General features: G+C 48.0%; 1 protein-coding gene across 1 annotated transcript; it reads left to right on the plus strand.

Annotated features, from left to right (window-relative positions):
- The first annotated feature begins 12,087 nt into the window (after window positions 1–12,087).
- LOC102937614 (killer cell lectin-like receptor subfamily F member 1) lies at window positions 12,088–21,830 on the plus strand. Its single transcript, XM_037913420.2, has 6 exons — window positions 12,088–12,308; window positions 13,263–13,361; window positions 17,796–17,966; window positions 18,668–18,825; window positions 20,002–20,114; window positions 21,570–21,830. The coding sequence occupies exons 1-6, from the start codon at window positions 12,224–12,226 to the stop codon at window positions 21,691–21,693; spliced, it is 750 nt and encodes a 249-aa protein (XP_037769348.2). The 5' UTR covers window positions 12,088–12,223; the 3' UTR covers window positions 21,694–21,830.
- The last annotated feature ends 564 nt before the right edge of the window (window positions 21,831–22,394 follow it).

A 22,394-nucleotide genomic window follows, 5' to 3' on the forward strand; every position in this document is an offset into this window, starting at 1 on the left:
TCCTGTCACCCGCGGAGAAAAAACCATTGCAAGGGCCCACGACACTGTAAATGCCATTTCTCTCCCCTGCACTGGTGCACTGTTCCATCCCCTCCCCTCCCCATCTCTGCCTCCTCATCTCAGCTTAACAGCTGGTGTCATCTGGGATCGATACGGGTATTTCTTTTTGGGGAAAAAAAGTTTCTTTTCCCCCCACATTTAGCGCTAAATCTAGAACAGTCCTTTCCCTCTGCAGCTGGCTGGCACACCTGCAACATGCTCCCTATTGCATCAGAATCAGCTAAGAGCATATAGGAAAAGGAGAGGGACGTTTTTTAACCTTGCTTACAACTCGGAAGGCCATTTTAATTGGGACCTTTAACCGGTTCCAGTGGTGCCTCTTTGCATAATGGGCTTAATCTGCAGCAAGGAAGATTCCGGTTCGATATTAGGAAAAACTTCCTGACTCTAAGGGGAGTTCAGCTCAGGAACAGGCTTCCAGGGGGGGTTGTGGAATCCCCGTCTTTGGAGGTATTTAAGACCAGGTTGGACAAACACCTTCCAGGGCTGGTCTAGGTTACCTTGGTCCTGCCTCAGCGCAGGGGCTGGATTTGTTGACCTCCTGAGGTCCCTTCCAGCCCTGCATTTGAAAAAGCAGCATCACTTGTCCAGTAACCTCAGCCGGGCAGAACGCAACGCCATCCACAGCCTCAGAAACAACTCTGACATCATAATCAAAAAGGCTGACAAAGGAGGTGCTGTCGTCATCATGAATAGGTCGGAATATGAACAAGAGGCTGCTCAGCAGCTCTCCGACACCACTTTCTACAAGCCATTACCCTCTGATCCGACTGAGGGTTACCAAAAGAAACTACACCATCTGCTCAAGAAACTCCCTGAAAAAGGACAAGAACAAATCTGCACAGACACACCCCTAGAACCCCGACCAGGGGTCTTCTATCTGCTACCCAAGATCCATAAACCTGGAAATTCTGGGCGCCCCATCATCTCAGGCATTGGCACCCTGACAGCAGGATTGTCTGGCTATGTAGACTCCCTTCTCAGGTCCTACGCTACCAGCACTCCCAGCTATCTTCGAGACACCACTAACTTCCTAAGGAAACTACAGTCCATTGGTGATCTTCCAGAAAACACCATCCTGGCCACTATGGATGCAGAAGCCCTCTACACCAATATTCCACACAAAGATGGACTACAAGCCGTCAGGAACACTATCCCCGATAATGTCACGGCAAACCTGGTGGCTGAACTTTGTGACTTTGTCCTCACCCATTACTATTTCACAATTGGGGACAATGTATACCTTCAAGTCAGCGGCACTGCTATGGGTACCCGCATGGCCCCACAGTATGCCAACATTTTTATGGCTGACTTAGAACAACGCTTCCTCAGCTCTCGTCCCCTAATGCCCCTACTCTACTTGCACTTGATGACATCTTCATCATCTGGACCCATGGAAAAGAAGCCCTTGAGGAATTCCACCATGATTTCAACAATTTCCATCCCACCATCAACCTCAGCCTGGACCAGTCCACACAAGAGGTCCACTTCCTGGACACTACAGTGCTAATAAGCGATGGTCACATAAACACCACCCTATACCGGAAACCTACTGACCACTATACTTACCTACATGCCTCCAGCTTTCATCCAGACCACACCACATGATCCATGGTCTACAGCCAAGCTCTAAGATACAGCCGCATTTGCTCCAATCCCTGAGACAGAGACAAACACCTACAAGATCTCTAACAAGTGTTCTTACAACTACAATACCCACCTGCTGAAGTGAAGAAACAGACTGACAGAGCCAGAAGAGTACCCAGAAGTCACCTAGTACAGGACAGGCCCAACAAAGTAACGTAACAGAACGCCAGTAGCCGTCACCTTCAGCTCCCAACTAAAACCTCTCCAACGCATCATCAAAGATCTACAACCTATCCTGAAGGATGATCCCTCACTCTCACAGATCCTGGGAGACAGGCCAGTCCTTGCTTACAGACAGCCCCCCCAACCTGAAGCAAATACTCACCAGCAACCACATACCAAAAACACTAACCCAGGAACCTATCCTTGCAACAAAGCCCATTGCCAACTGTGTCCACATATCTATTCAGGAGACACCATCATAGGACCTAATCACATCAGCCACACTATCAGAGGCTCGTTCACCTGCACATCTACCAATGTGATATATGCCATCATGTGCCAGCAATGCCCCTCTGCCATGTACATTGGCCAAACCGGACAGTCTCTATGCAAAAGAATAAATGGACACAAATCAGACGTCAAGAATTATAACATTCAAAAACCAGTCGGAGAACACTTCAATCTCCCTGGTCACTCAATTACAGACTTAAGAGTCGCAATTTTACAAAAAAAAAATTTCAAAAACAGACTCCAATGAGAGACTGCTGAATTGGAATTAATTTGCAAACTGGACACCATTAAATTAGGCTTGAATAAAGACTGGGAGTGGATGGGTCATTACACAAAGTAAAACTATTTCCCCATGCTTATTGCCCCTCCTCCCCCCCTGTTACTCTCACCTTCTTGTCAGCTGTTGGAAATGGACCATCGTGATTATCGCTACAAAAGGGTTTTTTCTCCTGCTGATAATAGCTCACCTTAATTGATCACTCTCATTATAGTGTGGATGGCAACACCCATTTTTTCCACCTTCTCTGTGTGTGTGTATATCTATCTATATATATTTTCCTACTGTATTTTCCACTGCATGCATCCGATGAAGTGGGTTTTAACCCACAAAAGCTTATGCTCAGATAAATTTGTTAGTCTCTAAGGTGCCACAAGTACTTCTCTTTCTTTTTGCTGATACAGACTAACACGGCTACCACTCTGAAACCTATGATTCTAATATCAGCCCCATCAGTTAAACTCGATGCCCTGCGATCAGGACTTTCTGAAGAATTTTAGCTGATTCCTGCCTTTCAGTGCAATAAGCCCTTGTTTCAATGTGAGTGGCCAAAAGCAGCAGTTGCTCTTTCCAAGGAAAAATGTAGCAGATAAATCAGAAATCCCCCCGCCTCCTCAAATGAGCTAAGGCTGGTTTCCATCCAGCTGAGGTGCGAGGCGTCAGTCTTAGACTCAGAAGCCCAAATTCTCCAGCCAGTTCTGGACAGGCAAAGCTCCTCACAGGACTGGGGCCTTGTGATGGGGTGCTCTCCCCTACGCTAGTCTAGAAGCAGGTTAATGAGGCTGGGAAGGGGGCAATTAATTGGATAGACCACAGCTGAGGGGAATTAGGGGGCTGAATGATAATGGAGCCAGCTGAGAAGGAAGAGGCAGCGCTGATGTAGATCCAGGAAGCTGGTAGCAGAAGGGGCTACAGTGAAGGAGCCTGTAGCCACTCTGTGGACATTAGAGAGGGAAAGAAGGAATGAACCTAGGGGAGAGGGTGTAGGAAAAGGCTGAGGGAAAGGGCAGCAAGGTTTAAGACAGTGCACTCCTCCTTGCTGCTGATTAAAGGGTCCCTGAGCTGGAATCCGGAATAGAGGGTGGGCCCGGGTTCCCCTCCCGGCCACAGGGGAAGTGGCACTGCCTGGGCAGTGAATGAGAAGGCTCCAGAGCAGAGGTGGGCAAACTGCAGCCCGGGGGCCGCATCTGGCCCTTCAGAAATTTTAATCCAGACCTCAAGCTCCAGCTGCGGAGTGGGGTGGGGGCTTGCCCTGCTCCATGCATGCCGGGGCTCCATGTGGCTCCCGGAAGCAGCGGCACGTCTCCCCTCTGCCTCCTACGGGCAGGGGCAGCTAGGGGGCTCCGCACACTGCCACCACAGCTCCCACTGGCCGGCAACAACAGCCAATGGGAGCTGCAGGGGCAGCATCTGCGAACGGGGCAGCGCACAGAGCCGTCTGGCTGCACCTCTGCACAGGAGCCGGAGAAGGGATATGCCGCTGCTTCCAGGAGCTGCTTGAGGTAAGTGTTGCCAGGAGCCTGCAGCCCTGACCCCCTCCTGCGCCCCAGCCCCCTGCCCCAGCCCTGATCCCCCTCCCATGCTCTGAGCCCTCGGTCCCAGCCCAGAGCAGCCTCCTGCACCCCCAACCCCTTGTTGTCAGCACCACCCCAGAACCTGCACCCCAGCTGGAGCCCTTACCCCCTCCCACACCCTAACCCCCAATTTTGTGAGCATTCCTGGCCCGCCATACAATTTCCACACCCAGATGTGGCCGTTGGGCCAAAAAGTTTGCCCACCCCTGCTCCAGAGAAACTGTCTCAGGCAAAGACTTGGATGTCCTGGAAACAGTGACCTGGCCGGAGGGCTGAGCCAGGAAAGGAGAGCACCCGGTATCTCAGAGACTGAGGGAGAGAGGCGGCAAGGTGCACAAGGAGCGGAGGAAGGGAACGTGGGACCTGGAAAGAGCTAATCCCCAGAGCAACCAGGAGGAAGCACCTTAGCAGTAATTAACTTGACAACCGCTGATTATTTGTAACAAAAATCAGAACACCCTCAGAGCACACTGACCTGCCGGATGTGTGTAATGTGGCAACATCAGAAAAGAAACATGTCAGCCACCAAACGCAAAACGGGACCCTGGAGACGGAGTCGCAACATACAGAAAACCCACCAATGACAGCAGCAGAGATCCCAATTACAGAGATCCTGCCCTGTGAGGTCACAAGCCAAAGTCAGCTCCCGAGGCTGAATGCTTGTCTATGTTCTGAGTTGCACAGATGTAACTAAGTCCTTGTCTGCATGAGAAAGGGTACGTCTACACTAGAAACACTACAGTGGCGCAGCGGCTGTCTTGGCACGATAGCAACGGAAGTGGTTCTTCCATAGCGGTAGATAATCCACCTCGCCGAGAGGTGGTGGCTAGGTCGGCGGAAGTATTCTTCTGTTGACGTAGGGCTGTCTACGCCTGAAGTAAGGCTCGCTTAATTATGTATCTCTGGGGGGTGAATTTTTCACACCTCTGAGCGAAATAGCTACATCGACCTAACTCTCTAGTGAAGACCAACTCAAGTTGCACCTAACTTAAGTTGGTTTCTAAACTGATTTGGTAAATGCACATCCCCAACCCCACCCCACATGGACACTGGTTTGGAGTTTAAGGACAGTTCATTCCAGGTATCTTAAACCTATTCCTATCTGATCTGAGACAAACTGAAACAAGCCACTCAAACTCTAAAAAGAGCAAGTAAAAGCATGTTTTCAGTTTAGTTAAACTGGAGTAATTTTTAATCTGATTTCAGTTCAACCTTCTCACGTAGATAAGCCCCACGGCATCTTTATTATTATTGAAATTGCAGCAGCAAGTAGGAGTCGCAGTCGTGGACCAAGATCCCCTTGTGCTAGGTGCTGGACAAACATAGAACAAGGATGATCCATGCTTCTAATCTAAGTATGAGAGGAGACAATGGGTGGGTGCAGGCAGATGGACGGGGGAGAACAAGGGAACAGTGAAACAATATTAGTCATTTACTGCTCGGCATCTAGTCGTCTCTGTAGCACCATTACTCATCTCTGTAACATGCTTACGGTATTTACTCGTCATCCATTAACAATTTATGGACAGAATCTTTAGCTTTCGTGAGCTACAGCTCACTTCATCGGATGCATTCATTTATGGACAGAATCTTTAGCTAAGAGTGTGACTGAGTGTGAGGGGAGGGCTCCTGCCTCATACTGGGAATGAGGGGCGATCAACAGGTTATCTCAAGTGCTTATATACAAATGCACAAAGCCTTGGAAACAAGCAGGGAGAACTGGAGGTCCTGGTGATGTCAAGGAACTATGACGTGATTGGAATAACAGAGACTTGGTGGGATAACTCACATGACTGGAGTACAGTCATGGATGGTTATAAACTGTTCAGGAAGGACAGGCAGGGCAGAAAAGGTGGGGGAGTAGCACTGTATGTAAGGGAGCAGTATGACTGCTCAGAGCTCCGGTACGAAACTGTGGAAAAACCTGAGTGTCTCTGGATTAAGTTTAGAAGTGTGTGCAACAAGAGTGATGTAGTGGTGGGAGTCTGCTATAGACCACCGGACCAGGGGGATGAGGTGGATGAGGCTTTCTTCCGGCAACTCACGGAAGCTACTAGATCGCATGCCCTGATTCTCATGGGTGACTTTAATTTCCCTGATATCTGCTGGGAGAGCAATACAGCGGTGCATAGACAATCCAGGAAGTTTTTGGAAAGCGTAGGGGACAATTTCCTGGTGCAAGTACTAGGGGAGCCAACTAGGGGGGGCGCTTTTCTTGACCTGCTGCTCACAAACCGGGTAGAATTAGTGGGGGAAGCAAAAGTGGATGGGAATCTGGGAGGCAGTGACCATGAGTTGGTTGAGTTCAGGATCCTGACGCAGGGAAGAAAGGTAAGCAGCAGGATACGGACCCTGGACTTCAGGAAAGCAGACTTCGACTCCCTCAGGGAACAGATGGCCAGGATCCCCTGGGGGACTAACATGAAGGGGAAGGGAGTCCAGGAGAGCTGGCTGTATTTCAAGGAATCCCTGTTGAGGTTACAGGGACAAACCATCCCGATGAGTCGAAAGAATAGTAAATATGGCAGGCGACCAGCTTGGCTTAATGGTGAAATCCTAGCGGATCTTAAACATAAAAAAGAAGCTTACAAGAAGTGGAAGGTTGGACATATGACCAGGGAAGAGTATAAAAATATTGCTCGGGCATGTAGGAAAGATATCAGGAGGGCCAAATCGCACCTGGAGCTGCAGCTAGCAAGAGATGTCAAGAGTAACAAGAAGGGTTTCTTCAGGTATGTTGGCAACAAGAAGAAAGCCAAGGAAAGTGTGGGCCCCTTACTGAATGAGGGAGGCAACCTAGTGACAGAGGATGTGGAAAAAGCTAATGTACTCAATGCTTTTTTTGCCTCTGTTTTCACTAACAAGGTCAGCTCCCAGACTGCTGCGCTGGGCATCACAAAATGGGGAAGAGATGGCCAGCCCTCTGTGGAGATAGAGGTGGTTAGGGACTATTTAGAAAAGCTGGACGTGCACAAGTCCATGGGGCCGGACGAGTTGCATCCGAGAGTGCTGAAGGAATTGGCTGCTGTGATTGCAGAGCCCTTGGCCATTATCTTTGAAAACTCGTGGCGAACGGAGGAAGTCCCGGATGACTGGAAAAAGGCTAATGTAGTGCCAATCTTTAAAAAAGGGAAGAAGGAGGATCCTGGGAACTACAGGCCAGTCAGCCTCACCTCAGTCCCTGGAAAAATCATGGAGCAGGTCCTCAAAGAATCAATCCTGAAGCACTTACATGAGAGGAAAGTGATCAGGAACAGTCAGCATGGATTCACCAAGGGAAGGTCATGCCTGACTAATTTAATCGCCTTTTATGATGAGATTACTGGTTCTGTGGATGAAGGGAAAGCAGTGGATGTATTGTTTCTTGACTTTAGCAAAGCTTTTGACACGGTCTCCCACAGTATTCTTGTCAGCAAGTTAAGGAAGTATGGGCTGGATGAATGCACTATAAGGTGGGTAGAAAGCTGGCTAGATTGTCGGGCTCAACGGGTAGTGATCAATGGCTCCATGTCTAGTTGGCAGCCGGTGTCAAGTGGAGTGCCCCAGGGGTCGGTCCTGGGGCCGGTTTTGTTCAATATCTTCATAAATGATCTGGAGGATGGTGTGGATTGCACTCTCAGCAAATTTGCGGATGATACTAAACTGGGAGGAGTGGTAGATATGCTGGAGGGGAGGGATAGGATACAGAAGGACCTAGACAAATTGGAGGTTTGGGCCAAAAGAAATCTGATGAGGTTCAATAAGGATAAGTGCAGGGTCCTGCACTTAGGATGGAAGAATCCAATGCACCGCTACAGACTAGGGACCGAATGGCTAGGCAGCAGTTCTGCGGAAAAGGACCTAGGGGTGACAGTGGACGAGAAGCTGGATATGAGTCAGCAGTGTGCCCTTGTTGCCAAGAAGGCCAATGGCATTTTGGGATGTATAAGTAGGGGCATTGCCAGCAGATCGAGGGACGTGATCGTTCCCCTCTATTCGACACTGGTGAGGCCTCATCTGGAGTACTGTGTCCAGTTTTGGGCCCCACACTACAAGAAGGATGTGGATAAATTGGAGAGAGTCCAGCGAAGGGCAACAAAAATGATTAGGGGTCTAGAGCACATGACTTATGAGGAGAGGCTGAGGGAGCTGGGATTGTTTAGTCTGCAGAAGAGAAGAATGAGGGGGGATTTGATAGCTGCTTTCAACTACCTGAAAGGGGGTTCCAAAGAGGATGGCTCTAGACTGTTCTCAATGGTAGCAGATGACAGAACGAGGAGTAATGGTCTCAAGTTGCAATGGGGGAGGTTTAGATTGGATATTAGGAAAAACTTTTTCACTAAGAGGGTGGTGAAACACTGGAATGCGTTACCTAGGGAGGTGGTAGAATCTCCTTCCTTAGAGGTTTTTAAGGTCAGGCTTGACAAAGCCCTGGCTGGGATGATTTAACTGGGACTTGGTCCTGCTTCGAGCAGGGGGTTGGACTAGATGACCTTCTGGGGTCCCTTCCAACCCTGATATTCTATGATTCTATGATTCTATGACTGTTTCGTGTACTTCCTCCAACCTGACAACAACACTGGGGATAAAGCTGGTTCAAATCCCGCCCATTCAACACACACCTGGAGATGTCACAACCCACCAAGAGACAGGCTCTACGTTCTACCCTCTCAGCCATCAGTGCCACTCACACAGACTCTTTTCTCCATTAGCCATGAGACCAGCCATTCATTTCGGATCATGTCTCTCACCTACTCATCGGAATGACCGATCCATCTCCTACAGACCAGAGTCTCCCTCTCTGTCAATTAGACACGATCCCAGCGACAAGCTCAGGATCAAACTCAACCAGTCTCTGGAAGGAAGCATCCCGCTTGAGCATTGCCACATCCCTGCTCTGGGAAAGCTACAAAACTCTGAGCATCTGGAAACAGGAGGTTCTAATGGCAACTGGTTTGTAAGTTTAACAACAGCAGCTGCTCCTGCTACAACCCCCAAACCCCCAGGGATGATGCAGAAGGGAGCTCACTCACCAGGTTATCGTCTGCTGGGACCAACAGAGCCGGCCTCTGAGCTGAGCCTGGTGAGAAAGAAGAAACATCCCCTACCGAACTGTGGGCATTGGGTCAGTTTCACTGAGAAAATGGGATTTTTATCTGAGTCACAACTGTCAGGCAGCGAAGACACACTGGCTGGGAATTTTCTAAAAAGAACAGAACAGAAATAAAGAGAGGTAAGACCTTCAGTGGCCAGGACATTGTTACTAATCTCGTCAATCGCAGGCATGTTGTCTGGTGCCACAGAGAGGCTGACCAGGAGCGTTACCTACCAGTGTATTCCTGTACTAGCCTCACCCCCCATCCCAGCTGTGCCAATGCGCCTCAATCCTGACCCCTCAATCTCCCTGCTGCCCCAGCCCTGGGCTTTCCCCTCTGTCAGTGCCCTTCAACCCTGACCCATAGCCCCCAGCCCCTGTTATCCCAGCCCTGGGCTCTCCCTCTGTCAATGCCCCTCAATCCTGACCCACAGCCCTCCTGCTACCCCAGCCCTGGGCTCTCCCTCTGTCAGTGCCCCTCAATCCTGACCCACAGCTCTCCTGCTACCCCAGCCCTGGGCTCTCCCTCTGTCAGTGCCCCTCAATCCTGACCCACAGCCCTCCTGCTATCCCAGCCCTGGGTTTGCCCTCCCAGCTTTGTCAATGCCCTTCAATCCCAAACCCATAGCTAGGGTCACCATCCATCTGTATTTCCCCGGACATGTCCAGCTTTTTCGTCTTGAAACAGCCGCCCGGGAGGAATTGGTTATAAGGTAGAAAAGTCCGAGATGTCAGGGATCGGGGGTGTGGAGAGGTATTGGAGCAGTCAGGGGCAGGGGGAATTGGATGGGTTGGGGGTTCTGGGGGGGGGGCTGTCAGGGTGGGGGTGTGGAGAGGGGTCAGGGTAGGCAGGGAGCGGGGGGGGGTTGGATGGGTCGGGAGTTCTGAGGGGGGCCTGTCGGGGCGGGGGTGTGGAGAGGGGTCAGGGCAGGCAGGGAGCGGAGGGGGTTGGATGGGTCGGGGGTTCTGGGGGGGCCTGTCAGGGGGCAGGGGTGTGGAGAGGTATCAGAGCAGTCAGGGGGCAGGGGGAGTTGGATGGGTCGGGGGTTCTGAGGGGGGCCTGTCAGGGCGAGGGTGTGGAGAGGGGTCAGGGCAGGCAGGGAGCGGGAGGGGATTGGATGGGTCGGGAGTTCTGGCGGGGGAGCCTGTCAGGGGACGGGGGTATGGAGAGGTATCGGAGCAGGCAGGGAGCAGGGGAGGTTGGATGGGTCGGGGTTTCTGGGGGGAGGCTGTTGGGGCAGGGGTATGGAGAGGGGTCAGGGCAGGCAGGGAGTGGGGGGCGTTGGATGGGTCGGTGGTTTGGGGGGGCCTCTCACGGGGAGGGGGTATGGAGAGGGGTCAGGGCAGGCAGGGAGCAGAGGTGGTTGGATGGGTCGGGAGTTCTAGGCATGGACCTGCCGCAGGTTGGCGTTTGCTTTTGTTACAATGGCTCGTTGGCTCTGTTTCAATCAACGCCTTGCTGGGTTGAATATTTCGGGAGAGTTGTGTGTTGGGTTTTTTTTATCGGTATATGTACATGTGTGGCAGGGGGACATAAACTACTCCAGCCACACAGAATGGGGGGGTGATCACATAAATTTGAGAGGTTTCAGAGTAGCAGCCGTGTTAGTCTGTATCTGCAAAAAGAAAAGGAGGACTTGTGGCACCTTAGAGAGCGAGCGTGTGTGTGTGTGTGTGTGTGTGTGTGTGTGTGTGTAGGGTAGTGTAGCTATTTGGGAATGGCGATCGGGGGTGTGTGTGTGTGTGTGTGTGGAGGGTAGTGTAGCTATTTGGGGATGGAGATCGGGTTGGTGTGTGTGTGTGTGTGTGTGTGTGTGTGGAAGGTAGTGTAGCTATTTGGGGATGGAGATCGTGTGTGACTATCAGAGGGGCACAGGGGAGGAAGGGAGTGAAATGGGGGAGGGAGGAACATGAAAACTACACGTGACCAGAAGACTAATGCACCACTCGAAAGATAGATCAGACATTTAACAAGGTCTTCCCCATCCAAAACAAACTTTGGCACGATAGGTCGTGTCCGGGAATCATACCGATCTTTTAAAATCCACTGAGCAATTGCAGCAAATGCAACGTTCCTTAAGAGGCCCCAGTCCTGCAGACGTTTATGCACGTGGCTAACTTTACGCCCAGAACTAGCCCTACTGACTCCCATTTGGCTGTTATTTTTATTTGCATTATGGCAGCACAGTTCTACCAAGCCCATAATGCCAGGCCCCAGGCCCAGTCATAATATGGCTCCATTTTGCTGGGTGCTGTCCAAAGAGACATCAGTAAAAGACAGCCCCGAAGAGCTCACAGTCCAACCAGTCACGGCAAACAACTCACCTGCGCTCAGCAAATGCTTCCGTGTTTGCAAGATTTGGGTCTAACACGGTCACGTTCATCAGTGTACGGGGGAGGGATAGCTCAGTTGGCCTGCTAAACCCAGGGTTGTGAGTTCAATCCTTGAGGGGGCCATTTAGGGATCTGGGGCAAAAATTAGGGATTGGTCCTGCTTTGAGCAAGGGGTTGGACTAGATGATCTCCCTTCCAACCCTGATATTCTATGATCACTGTGTTTTCAAACCAACATTTTTGGGGGCCAGATCCCCCAGCTGGTGTCAATTGGCCGTAGCTCCACTGGACTCAATGGGGCCAGATCCCAGCTGGTGTGAATCAGTGATGCTTTATTGACTTCAGAAGAGTTATAGCAGTTTACACCACCAGGGGACGGGGGACGGGGCCTGTGACATTGTTTATTGCATGTTTAGAGATGTGTTTCTTATTGCTGAGAGGCACAGCATGGCGTGAGCACAGATTCAAGTGTAGCCCCCCAGTGCCTTGGCTGTTCATCTTCCCTGTGACTTATTTCAGGGCATCAGATCCAGTTTTGCCCTGTGATTACTCCCTTTACAGGTTCCCTCACTTAGGGTTATGTTCTGACCCAGGCTCTAATCCTCTTGCCCTTTCAAAGTGCCAAGCTGTGCAGCTCGCTAGCAGGCTGGCCGGGCTCTTGCATCTGCGTCAACTCTGTGGTTTGACAGCTCGAGATGGGGCTAGCACTTCCTCTGCAGCCTTGAGCCCTCAGTCGGACAGGGCGAGTCTGTGGAGGGTCCTTGGTTTCTTCTCTTCTCGTCGTTTTCTGGGCAAGCCTGGAAGATGCAGGATGAAGAAGGTTACACGGTATTGAACCTCCGACCCCAGGAGAAAACCACCATCCGCCTGTCACCAGGGAGGATCCAAGGTATGGAAGTTAGACAGGTATGCTTCAGGAGCATGTCTCAAGGAGAGAATGAGTGAAGAGCATAAGTGCAGAGCGCCATTATTCTGATGAATATCGGACAGGCTTTTCTTTGACCTCGTGACCAGACATTCCCTGTTCCCGTTCAGAAATGGATATTTTGCACCTGACGGTTGAGATTTGTAATGCTGCCTAAGAGATTTGGACACCCAAATTGAATCAAAATAAATGGGATTTGGACATTCAATTCCCATAGGCTCTGGCTTTCAAAGCTGCTGATTTTTAGGCCTGACTGGACAACAGGAATTCCATTTTTTGAAAAATGTAGCGGTCTCGACATTTGTTTTAATTCTGCAGCAGAACAAAAATAAGATCCTTTGTTATAGCAGGGACTTGAGCCTGGCTCCCCCACACCCCAGGGGAAATGATAAAACCACCTCTGAACCCGAGCAAACTTTGGTGGAACTGACACGCTTCCATGAGAAGTTTTGAGGAATCGGCATTTTCCGACAAAACCAGGTTTGTTGACAAATTCCCGACCAGCTGAACGGGAGCTCCCAGTGTGGGGCTGAAACCAACCGCAAAGGTGATTCTTGGATCCCTAAACAGGAGAATATTGAGTAGGAGTAGAGAGGGTTTTTTACCTCTGTATTTGGCACTGATGTGACTGCTGCTAGAATACTGTGTCCAGTTCCGATATCTACAATTCAAGAAGGATCTTGATAATCTGCAGAGGGTTCAGAGGGCGGGTGCTCAGTGCTTTCTGAAAATCAAGCCAAGCCTGATTATGCAACTGTACTGTAAATTACCACATGTAGGGTTGCATTAGAAATATCCGTTTGTATTGCATTATGGACATTATCTGACTAACGATGCCTCATGACATAACGTGAGACCATATTTTAAAAGACAAAGATAAGGTTGAAGCCGTCTCACCAAACTTTGCATTTTTTACAGATTCTCCTTTGAGTTCCCAGTGCTTCAAATGCATGCTAGGAATTCTGGGGGCTCTTTGCATCATTCTGACATTAGCCGTGATCATTCTGACTATCCTCGGTAAGTGTCTGGATCCCGTCTGTTTCATAAATATGCGGGTTGTGAAGTTTCTTATGCCTTAGTAATTCAGCTTAACTATTTTCTTAGTAATCGACTGGGGATTCTCAAATTTTTCCATGGCGCAGTCCACCTGTGAAGGTCCATCTACACTGCACACTCTTTTCGGGGGTGTGTAGAGTACGTACACCACATGCCCCCCCAACTTGGGTGTAAATAGCAGTGTAGATGGTGAGGCACTGCTTAGGCGAATAGGCTTAGGCGAATAGAATACGTACTCAGGTATGCACCCTACACACACAGCTCTCTACTCACCCAAGCAGTGTCTCCCCCATCTACATTTCTGTTTTACAGTGTAGCGTCCCACTGCCAGAGTCTTTCGCCACCAAAGGGGAAGATTCAGAAGTGGGGAAAAACTCTGGCAATGGGAAGTGAGCGGTGAAAGGCTCCGGCAGCTCCCTGCTCTGGAGCCCTTTACCCGTGGCAGGGAAAGACTCCATCAGTGGGGAAAGTCTCTGGCAATTCCCTGCTACGGAGCCTCACCCCACTGCCTCCTCCCTGCCAGAACCTTGCCCTGACACACGGCCCATCAGGGTAATCCGCTGGCAGACCGCGAGACAGTTTGTTTACACTGACCGTCTGCAGGCCCAGCCGCCCGCAACGCCCAGTGGCCGCAGTTTGCCGTTCCCGGCCAATTGAAGCTGTGGGAAGCGGGGATTACAGATTCCCTGGTCCACATAACAGAATCTCTTATATTTATAATCCCTGTGCCAATGACAACTATTGCTTACGTGGAAAGAGTCACATTAGGAAAATAATGTAATTGTTGCTATTGTATAAAGGAATTTAGCAGGTAAAAGCAAGGAGATTAGCCCTCTGTGGCCAGTTTTTACTACCAACAAGAGCTCACTGGTTCATCATGGGTTACAATTTGAGAACTGCTGTCCTATATTCAGTTACCACAGCGCTAGTAACATCACAAAGAAATGGCCCCTGAGCAGGAAATGGGTAGGCCCCAGTTCAGGTAAACACCTGCGTAGGCTTTTGAAATTAAGGATGTACTTCAGTGGTTTCCTGATTAGGGTCCTTAAAAAGACAATCACCTTTAAATCTAGTCAATTTAAAAAAAAAAAAAACAAGCTAAAAATATCACCGCTGCTGGGCTCTCTTGACCGTCAGACCATTTACAATGAAAGCTGGTCAAACTCTTGTGAACCATTTTTTTCATTTAAAAAAAAACTTGTCTATCTGGAAACAATTTTTTGGTTCTGGCAACTTGTCAGTTGTACAAACATTTTCACTGAAATGTTTCCAGTGCTTTGTTCTGTTTGTGAAAATACGGTTGGGCTTTTTTCCATTTGTCAAAATTATTTCAGTTTCTGGTTTCCCACAGTGTAGATTTTGATTGGCGCAGGTTGTAATATGTTGCCCCAAGGTGTTTTTAATCCGACTCCTTGATACGATGAATGTGCATGTCAATTTTTGATACCCTCCTGTTGTGTCTTACACAAGAGGCTCTGTGGTTTTCAAAAAACAGGACAAATTTTATTCAACAAAATATGTCTAGTGTGAAAACAGAGAGTTTTTATATTTTTGAAATTTTTAATAAAAAAACATTTTCCACCAGCTCGATTTACAATCCCATTTTTCTACATTTTGAAGAGTGTTTTTCCTCCCCTGTGAGACCCGAGACCACACTTTTCAGAAGTAATTAGTGACTTTGGACAATGGAGTGGAGAGTATGCACTTTGGAGGACAGGATCAGAATTCAAAACAACCTTGACAAATTGGAGAATTGGTCTGATGCTGAGATGATGACATTCAATAAAGACAAGCGCACATTGCTATACTTAGGAAGAAAAAAAAAAATCAAATGCACAGCTACAAACTGGGGAATAAGCGTCATCAAGTCCAGCCCTCTGCAACGAGGCAGGACCAAATACCCCGAGACCATCCCTGACAGGCGTTTGTCCAACCTGTCCTTAAACACCTCCAGCGATGAGGACTCCACAACCTCTCTTGGAAGCCTGTTCCAGAGTTCAACTTCTCTTACAGTTAGAAAGTTCTTCCGAATATCGAACCCGAATTGCCCTTGCTACAGATTCAGCTCATTACTTCTCATCCTGCCTTCGGTGGACATGGAGAACAATTGATCACCCTCCTCTTTATAACAGCCCTGAACAGACTGTTGTCAGGTCCCTGCTCAGTCTGCTTTTCTCAAGGTTAAGCAGGTCCAGGTTTTTTAGCCTTACCTCTTAGGTCAGATTTTCTAAATCGTTGATCGTTTTTGTTGCTCTCCTCTGGGCTCTCTCCAATTTGTCCATATGTCCCCTAAAGTGTGGCACCCAGAACTGGACACAGTCTTCCAGGTGAGGCCTCACCAGTGCCGAGTAGAGCGGGACAATCACCTCCTTTATTGTCCATACGATACTCCTGTTAATACACCCCAGGATGATAGTAGCCTTTTTTGCAACTGCATCACATTGTTGACTCATATTCCATTTATGATCCACTGTAACTGCCACCTAGCCTCTTTATTCCCCATTCCTAGCCTGCTATTCCCCAGTTATTCTCCTCCCCTCACTGCAGCAGTCCCTGCTTCTGGTCCTATCGGCTGGAGTTTCTTCAAAATATGATCTTCCCTCTCCTTTCTCACACGCCATGTTGCACAGTGAAATAGCTAGCAAAGTGAACATTTAAAGTACCATAATTAATATACAAATTCTGTGGCCTGCAATGTGCAGGAGGCCAGACTAGACGATCGTGATGGTCCGTTCTGGCCTGAGACTCATAGACTGTAAGAACAGACTCCAACGAGAGACTGCTGAATTGGAATTAATTTGCAAATTGGATACAATTAACTTAGGCTTGAATAGAGACTGGGAGTGGTTGAGTCATTATACAAAGTAAAACTAGTTCCCCTTGTTTATTCCTCCCCCCCCCCCTCCACTGTTCCTCAGATGTTCTTGTTTGCTCCTGGAAATATGCTGGAAATGGCCCACCTTGATTATCACTTCAAAAGGTTTTCTCTCCCCCCACCCCATTCTCCTGCTGGTAATAGCTCATCTTAAGTGATCACTCTCCTTACAATAAAAAGAAAAGGAGTACTTGTGGCACCTTAGAGACTAACCAATTTATTTGAGCATAAGCTTTCGTGAGCTACATGCATCCGATGAAGTGAGCTGTAGCTCACGAAAGCTTATGCTCAAATAAATTGGTTGGTCTTTAAGGTGCCACAAGTCCTCCTTTTCTTTAGACTGTAAGTCAGCATCTGTTAAAATGGATGGGCAGTTCATATATCAGGGCAATTGTTTCAGGTTCTCTGCAGACTCAGGCAGAAGTTGCTGGATCAGTTACACTTTGGTCAACGTTTTTAGGGTTCCCCCCACAATGATAATAGCTAGAGACTGGCTTAGAAGCAGCTCTGGAGAACAACTCAGTAGTCTGTCCATACCCCCCATTTTTGGGAAAAACTGCCTTAAGTCTTTACAATGTTCTTATGCTGAATGCTACAGACCCCAATAGCTATGGACGAACAAATTGACGTAATAGGCCATATTCCCAGAACTGGGCTGCTATCACCGATAATTAGAATTGGCTGGAAATTGGAATTTTGGTTCTGTGGGAAATTCTGACCATTTGAAATTTGTATTCATTCTAAATTGGAATGAAAAGCCAAAATTTCAGAATTTCCCACTGGATAAAAATTCCAATTTTTTTGGGCTGGGAACTATCAAGTCAGTTTGATTATGTTGAAACATTATAATAATAATAACAGATACAATACACTGAATATTAAACATAAAATGTAATATATGAAAATTAATATTTACTACAACATACAAGTTGGAATGAAATGAATCAAAACGATTAAGGTAAAAAAATCATTTTGTTTTGACTTTTTGAAACATTTTTGAAACAAAATGAGAATGTCAAAACAATTCCTTTAGATTTTTTCCTCATCAAAAATGTCATTGAAACAGACAAATTCCTGCAAAATGTTTCCATGTTGATGAAACTTAATTTCCCCCCAGAATACTGTTCCGTCAGGTTTTTTTGACCAGTTCTACTGATAACATAAGCAAAGATGCTGATGCCAAAGAAAAACTAATGAGGCAGAGGCACATTGAGCCCGGGGAAAATCATTCAAAATAAAAGAACTGCAGGGCCAGCTGGAAAGAGAGGGGAGAGAAATGGGAAAGTACCTAAGAGATTACTACATCTAATAGGAAAGGGGATGTAAATATTGAGACATGCTTGATTCACTTTTGAGTTTAAATACTGTAGGAACATAATAGAATTTGCCTCTGGATTTTTTAATAGTTCAGTTTCTTTCTCCAAAGTGACTGACTGGGATCCATATTATTCAGGGCTTTATTATACACACATGCCGGGCAGTTCTCTAACCTCTATTCACACGGATGCTGTGTGGTGAAGTTTTCCAGGGCGGCTCTCACAAAGGACCGACCGGAACACCCCCAAACACCCCTGCGGACAGTGATTCTGGGTGGAGAAGCTTAAACAGTGCAGAAGGCAGCAGCAGGCCAGAGGACGTCCTCGCTCATCTGAGACAGAATCTGTGCGATCTGCAAACACATAGCAGAGCAGGTAACCTCAGCTCCTTCCATGCCTGAGCCGTGCGCCTATCTAGCTCGTTAGGCTGCTCTAATGCATCTGTCAGAGCTCCTCCTAGGAAAGTCCCTTCCTGCTACTGGGCCCACATGTGCCACCACCCACCCGCCCTCCAGAGCGTCTCTGCTTTGGGTACCAGGAGTGCGGTTAACCACAAGCCTTTTCAGATGGGACTGTGGGGAGCAGCAGTGACACCTAGTGGCCAGTCAGGGTAGCTCTCAGTATATGCAGTACCACAGTGGGGGAAAGCCCAGGAAAGCGAGAGGGGAAGGGATGGGCTCGAACAGAGTGAGAAAGAAAGCAGAGGCTGCGCTGGGACATGGCATGAAGGCACAGGTGTCTAGCCATCATTCCACACACCCAGCGAGAGACAGTCCCTGCCCCAGCTGAGATCAGGGCCCTGTTGTGCCGGGCGCCGCACAGACCCACAGTGAGACAGTCCCTGCCCCAAGGAACTTACAAGACAGATGAACAAAGTAGTACTATCCCTCTATGACAGGTGGGAAAACTGAGGCATGGCAGGTTGCCGTGACTTTTCCCAGGTCACACAGTACAATGTGTGGCAGAGCTGGGAATTGAAGCCAGATCACCTGACTCGCAGTCAAGTGCCTAAACACGGAAAGTGTTGAACCATGAAGTGTCTTCAGCCCCATGAATGCCATGTCCTTTTCCCCCAGATGGAGGCTCTGAGTGCAAACTCTGCCCCATGGACTGGCTGTCACACAGAGGAAAGTGCTATTGGTTCTCTAAAGGGAATAAGGACTGGAATGGGAGCCGTGATGACTGCCCAAGGAAGAGGTCTCACATCCTGGTGATCCAGGACCAGCATGAGATGGTAATGTAAAAAATAAAGTGTGCAAACTACACCTAACATGTAGGTCAACCTAGCTATGTTGCGCAGGCGTGTGAAAAATGCCTCTTGTTTTAAATCTGGGTTGAAAAATTGTCAGTGACGGAGAATCTACAATGACCCTTGGTAAATTGTTCCAATGGTTAATTACCCTCACTCTTAAAAACTTACACCTTATTTGCAGTGTGAGTTTGTCTAGCTTCAACTTCCAGCCATTGGATCACGTTCTACCTTTGTCTGCTAGATTGAAGAGCCCATTATTAAATATCTGTTTCTCATGTAGGTACTTACAGACTATGATTACGTCATCCCTTAACCTTCTCTTTGCTAAACTAAATAGACCCAGCTCCTTGAGTCTATCACTCTAAGGCAGGTTTTCAAATCCTTTAATCATTCTCATGGCTCTTCTCTGACCCCTCTGCAATTTAGCAACATCCTTCCTGAACTGTGGGCACTAGAACTGGACACAGGATTCCAGCAATGGTCACACCAGGGCCAAATTGAGAGGTAAAATAACCTCTCTACTCCATTCAATATTCCCCTGTTTAAGCATCCCAGGATCACATTAGCTCTTTTGGTCACAGCGTCCCACTAGGAACTCAAGTTCAGCTGATTATCCACCATGACCTTTAAATCTTTTTCAGCGTCATGACTTCCCAGGGTAGAGGCCCCATCCTGCATTCTTTGTTCTCAGCTATATACACTTCCATTTAGCCCTATTAAAAACACATACTGTTGGCTTGCCCCCAGTTTACCAAGAAATCCAGATCGTTCTGTATGCTTGACCTCTCCTCTTCATTATTTACTGCGCCCCCAATTGTTGTGTCTGCTGTAAACTTTATCAGTGATGATTTTATTTTTTCTTCCAGGTCCTTGGTAAAAATGTTCCAATAGCTTAAGGCCAAGATCTAGTCCCTGTGGGATGCCATTGGAAACACACCCGCTCAGTGACGATTCCCTGTTTACAATTACATTTTGAGACCTAGTAGTTAGTGTCCTAACAAGTGTTATATGCCGGTCCATAGAAAAAAAAAAAATTCCCTTGCTTGTTTTGGGTCCAACTGAAGGCCTCTTTAGAGATTGTGGATTAAGTTCTCTGGTAACCTTTGTAATGATTGCTTTTCCCCCAGGCTAAATTCACACTCCTGCTTTTCTCCACAGGAGTTCATACAGAATGTCACACAAGGGAAATATCCCATTTGGATTGGGCTTAATGTTACATCCCCAGAAGAGAAATGGACCTGGGTGGACGGCTCCATCTTAAACCAAAATCTGTGAGTGTTTCTTGCTGTTAAATATTTCATGTGTCTTGAGGAAAGTTTATCATTAAGTAACTTGGGATGTTTGCTGAGTCGGTGAGAAAGGCTGGCCTTGAACTGGGACTCAGGCAATCTGGATTTACAAACACACCCCCTGCATGACCTCGGCCAAGTCACTTAAACTCTCTGGGCCTCCACTCCCCATCTGTCCTAAGGAATAATTATTCTTTGGCTGCTTTGTGTATTTAGATTGCAGGCCTCTAGAGGCAAGAGCTGCCTCTTGCTAAGTGTATAGATAAAACGCCCAGCACAATGGAGTCCTGATGTTGGTTGAGGCCTCTAGGCATTACTAGAACACACATAATACAGAGAGCCAGGGGAAACAATGCCCAACAGTGCAGCAGGTGTGACGCTGTAGCACCAAACTGTGGGCCCTTCCTACATCGACGGAAGGGGGTTTTCCCATTGCTGTAGCTAGTCCACCTCTCCAAGAGACAGCAGCTGGGTTGATGGAGGCGTTCTTCCGCTAACCCAGCTGCATCTACAGCCAGGGGTTAGGTCAACCGAACGACGTCCACAGGGTGCAACGTCTTTCACAGCCTTGAGAGATGTAGGTAGGTCGACTGCAGTTTTTAGATGAAAACCAGGTCTCAGAAAACACCGATTCCATGAAATTGACACGTTGCCTGCGACTGTATCGGGTTTTCTCAATTTTTGATGGAAAATGATCGCAGCCATTTATTTCAGCGGCATCCATTTGATTACATTGTATATTACATGACAGCATAAAAGTCGAAAGATTTTGACCTGATTGAAACATTTTGATAATGTCTGTTGAGATGTTTCCAAAACGAAATTTTTGGAAACCTCATTTTGCTGTAAATTTCAACGTTGTGCTCTGATTTGAGAACAACAGCAAAAAAACCACCACCAAACCTCCCGATATTTTTGGACTATCCCATGGAATGGAAATTCAATTTTCCGGCTTCTTCTAACAATAAGTAAAGTCCCCTCCTCTCAGGAATTAAAGGTGATTCTGAATGTTATTAGGGAGGCAACTTCCCCTTGATTCTCAGGCTGATCATGGGACCACCGGGTCTCAAAGCATGCACACGACTGCTTGAGAGAAAGGACTGGACTTTAGGCACTTTTGTGGCCCAACCACTGACCAGGAGGAGACAAAGAGCCACACTCCGCAGAGAGCCTGGCAAGCTTTCTTCCAACACATGCTTTCCCACTGCCGCCTCTAGGCTAGAGTGGTGAGTTCAGTCCCCAATAGCCCACATGGAGACCAGACGTGGTGGGAGGTTTGGGACATTTATAACCTTGCAGGGGAAAATGCAGAGATAATGGAATACCTACAGCTGAGTAGGCCATTAGATTTAATACAAAGATACTCTTCTCTGGATCTTTGTTTGAGAAGTCTAGACACTAACACGGATTATTTCCCCCCTCCCCTTTGTTCCACAGGTTTCCGGTATCTGGTCCAGCTGTGAGAAACAGTTGTGGGGTGATAAAGGGGAATCAGATGCGTTCGGAAATGTGCAGCGCTGAATTTAAGTGGATTTGTCAGAAAGAAGCCGCCCTGATCTAAGCAATGACAGTAGGGAGGCAGTATCCTTAGAAATAATAGATTCCTAGATAGAAAAGCCATTCTGATTGTCTACTCTGACCTCCTGCATAACAAAGGCCAGTGGTAAAAAGCTGACAGGAGAGAGCTACATGCTCCTCATAGTTAGGGTGACCAGATGTCCTGATTTTATAGGGACAGTTTTGATATTTGGGGCTTTTTCTTATATAGGCACCTATTACTAGGTGACCAGATAGCAACTGTGAAAAAACGGGACAGGAGGTGGAGGGTAATAGGCTCCTATATAAGAAAAAGTCCCCCAAAATGGGACTGTCCCTTTAAAAACGGGACATCTGGTCACCCTACCTATTACCCCCCACCCCCTTTCCCGATTTTTCACGCTTGTTATCTGGTCACCCTACTCCCAGTCCTCTGAAAGGTTCAGCTTACCCCTGTGACAGTGAGAATTTTCTGTCATATTTTTGTATGACTCCTGTGCGTGCCTGAGTTTCCCCTGTACGCTGCATCATCACCTAGGAGGTCGAAAAGGGCTGGTCACTCTCAGGCAGGCTACTATGCAGGGGTGGCTGACGCCTGTCTCGAGTGTGAGGCCCATGTGATTGGAAGTCCATGAAGACAATGGCAAAGCCAATCCCCCAGGACCATGGATGGCCCACCTCTTCGCCGGAAGCCAGCTGTGTTTGAGCAGCTGGACAACAAAGGAC

Source organism: Chelonia mydas, chromosome 14 (assembly GCF_015237465.2).
Source record: "Chelonia mydas isolate rCheMyd1 chromosome 14, rCheMyd1.pri.v2, whole genome shotgun sequence".
In the NCBI taxonomy this organism is placed as follows: domain Eukaryota; kingdom Metazoa; phylum Chordata; order Testudines; family Cheloniidae; genus Chelonia; species Chelonia mydas.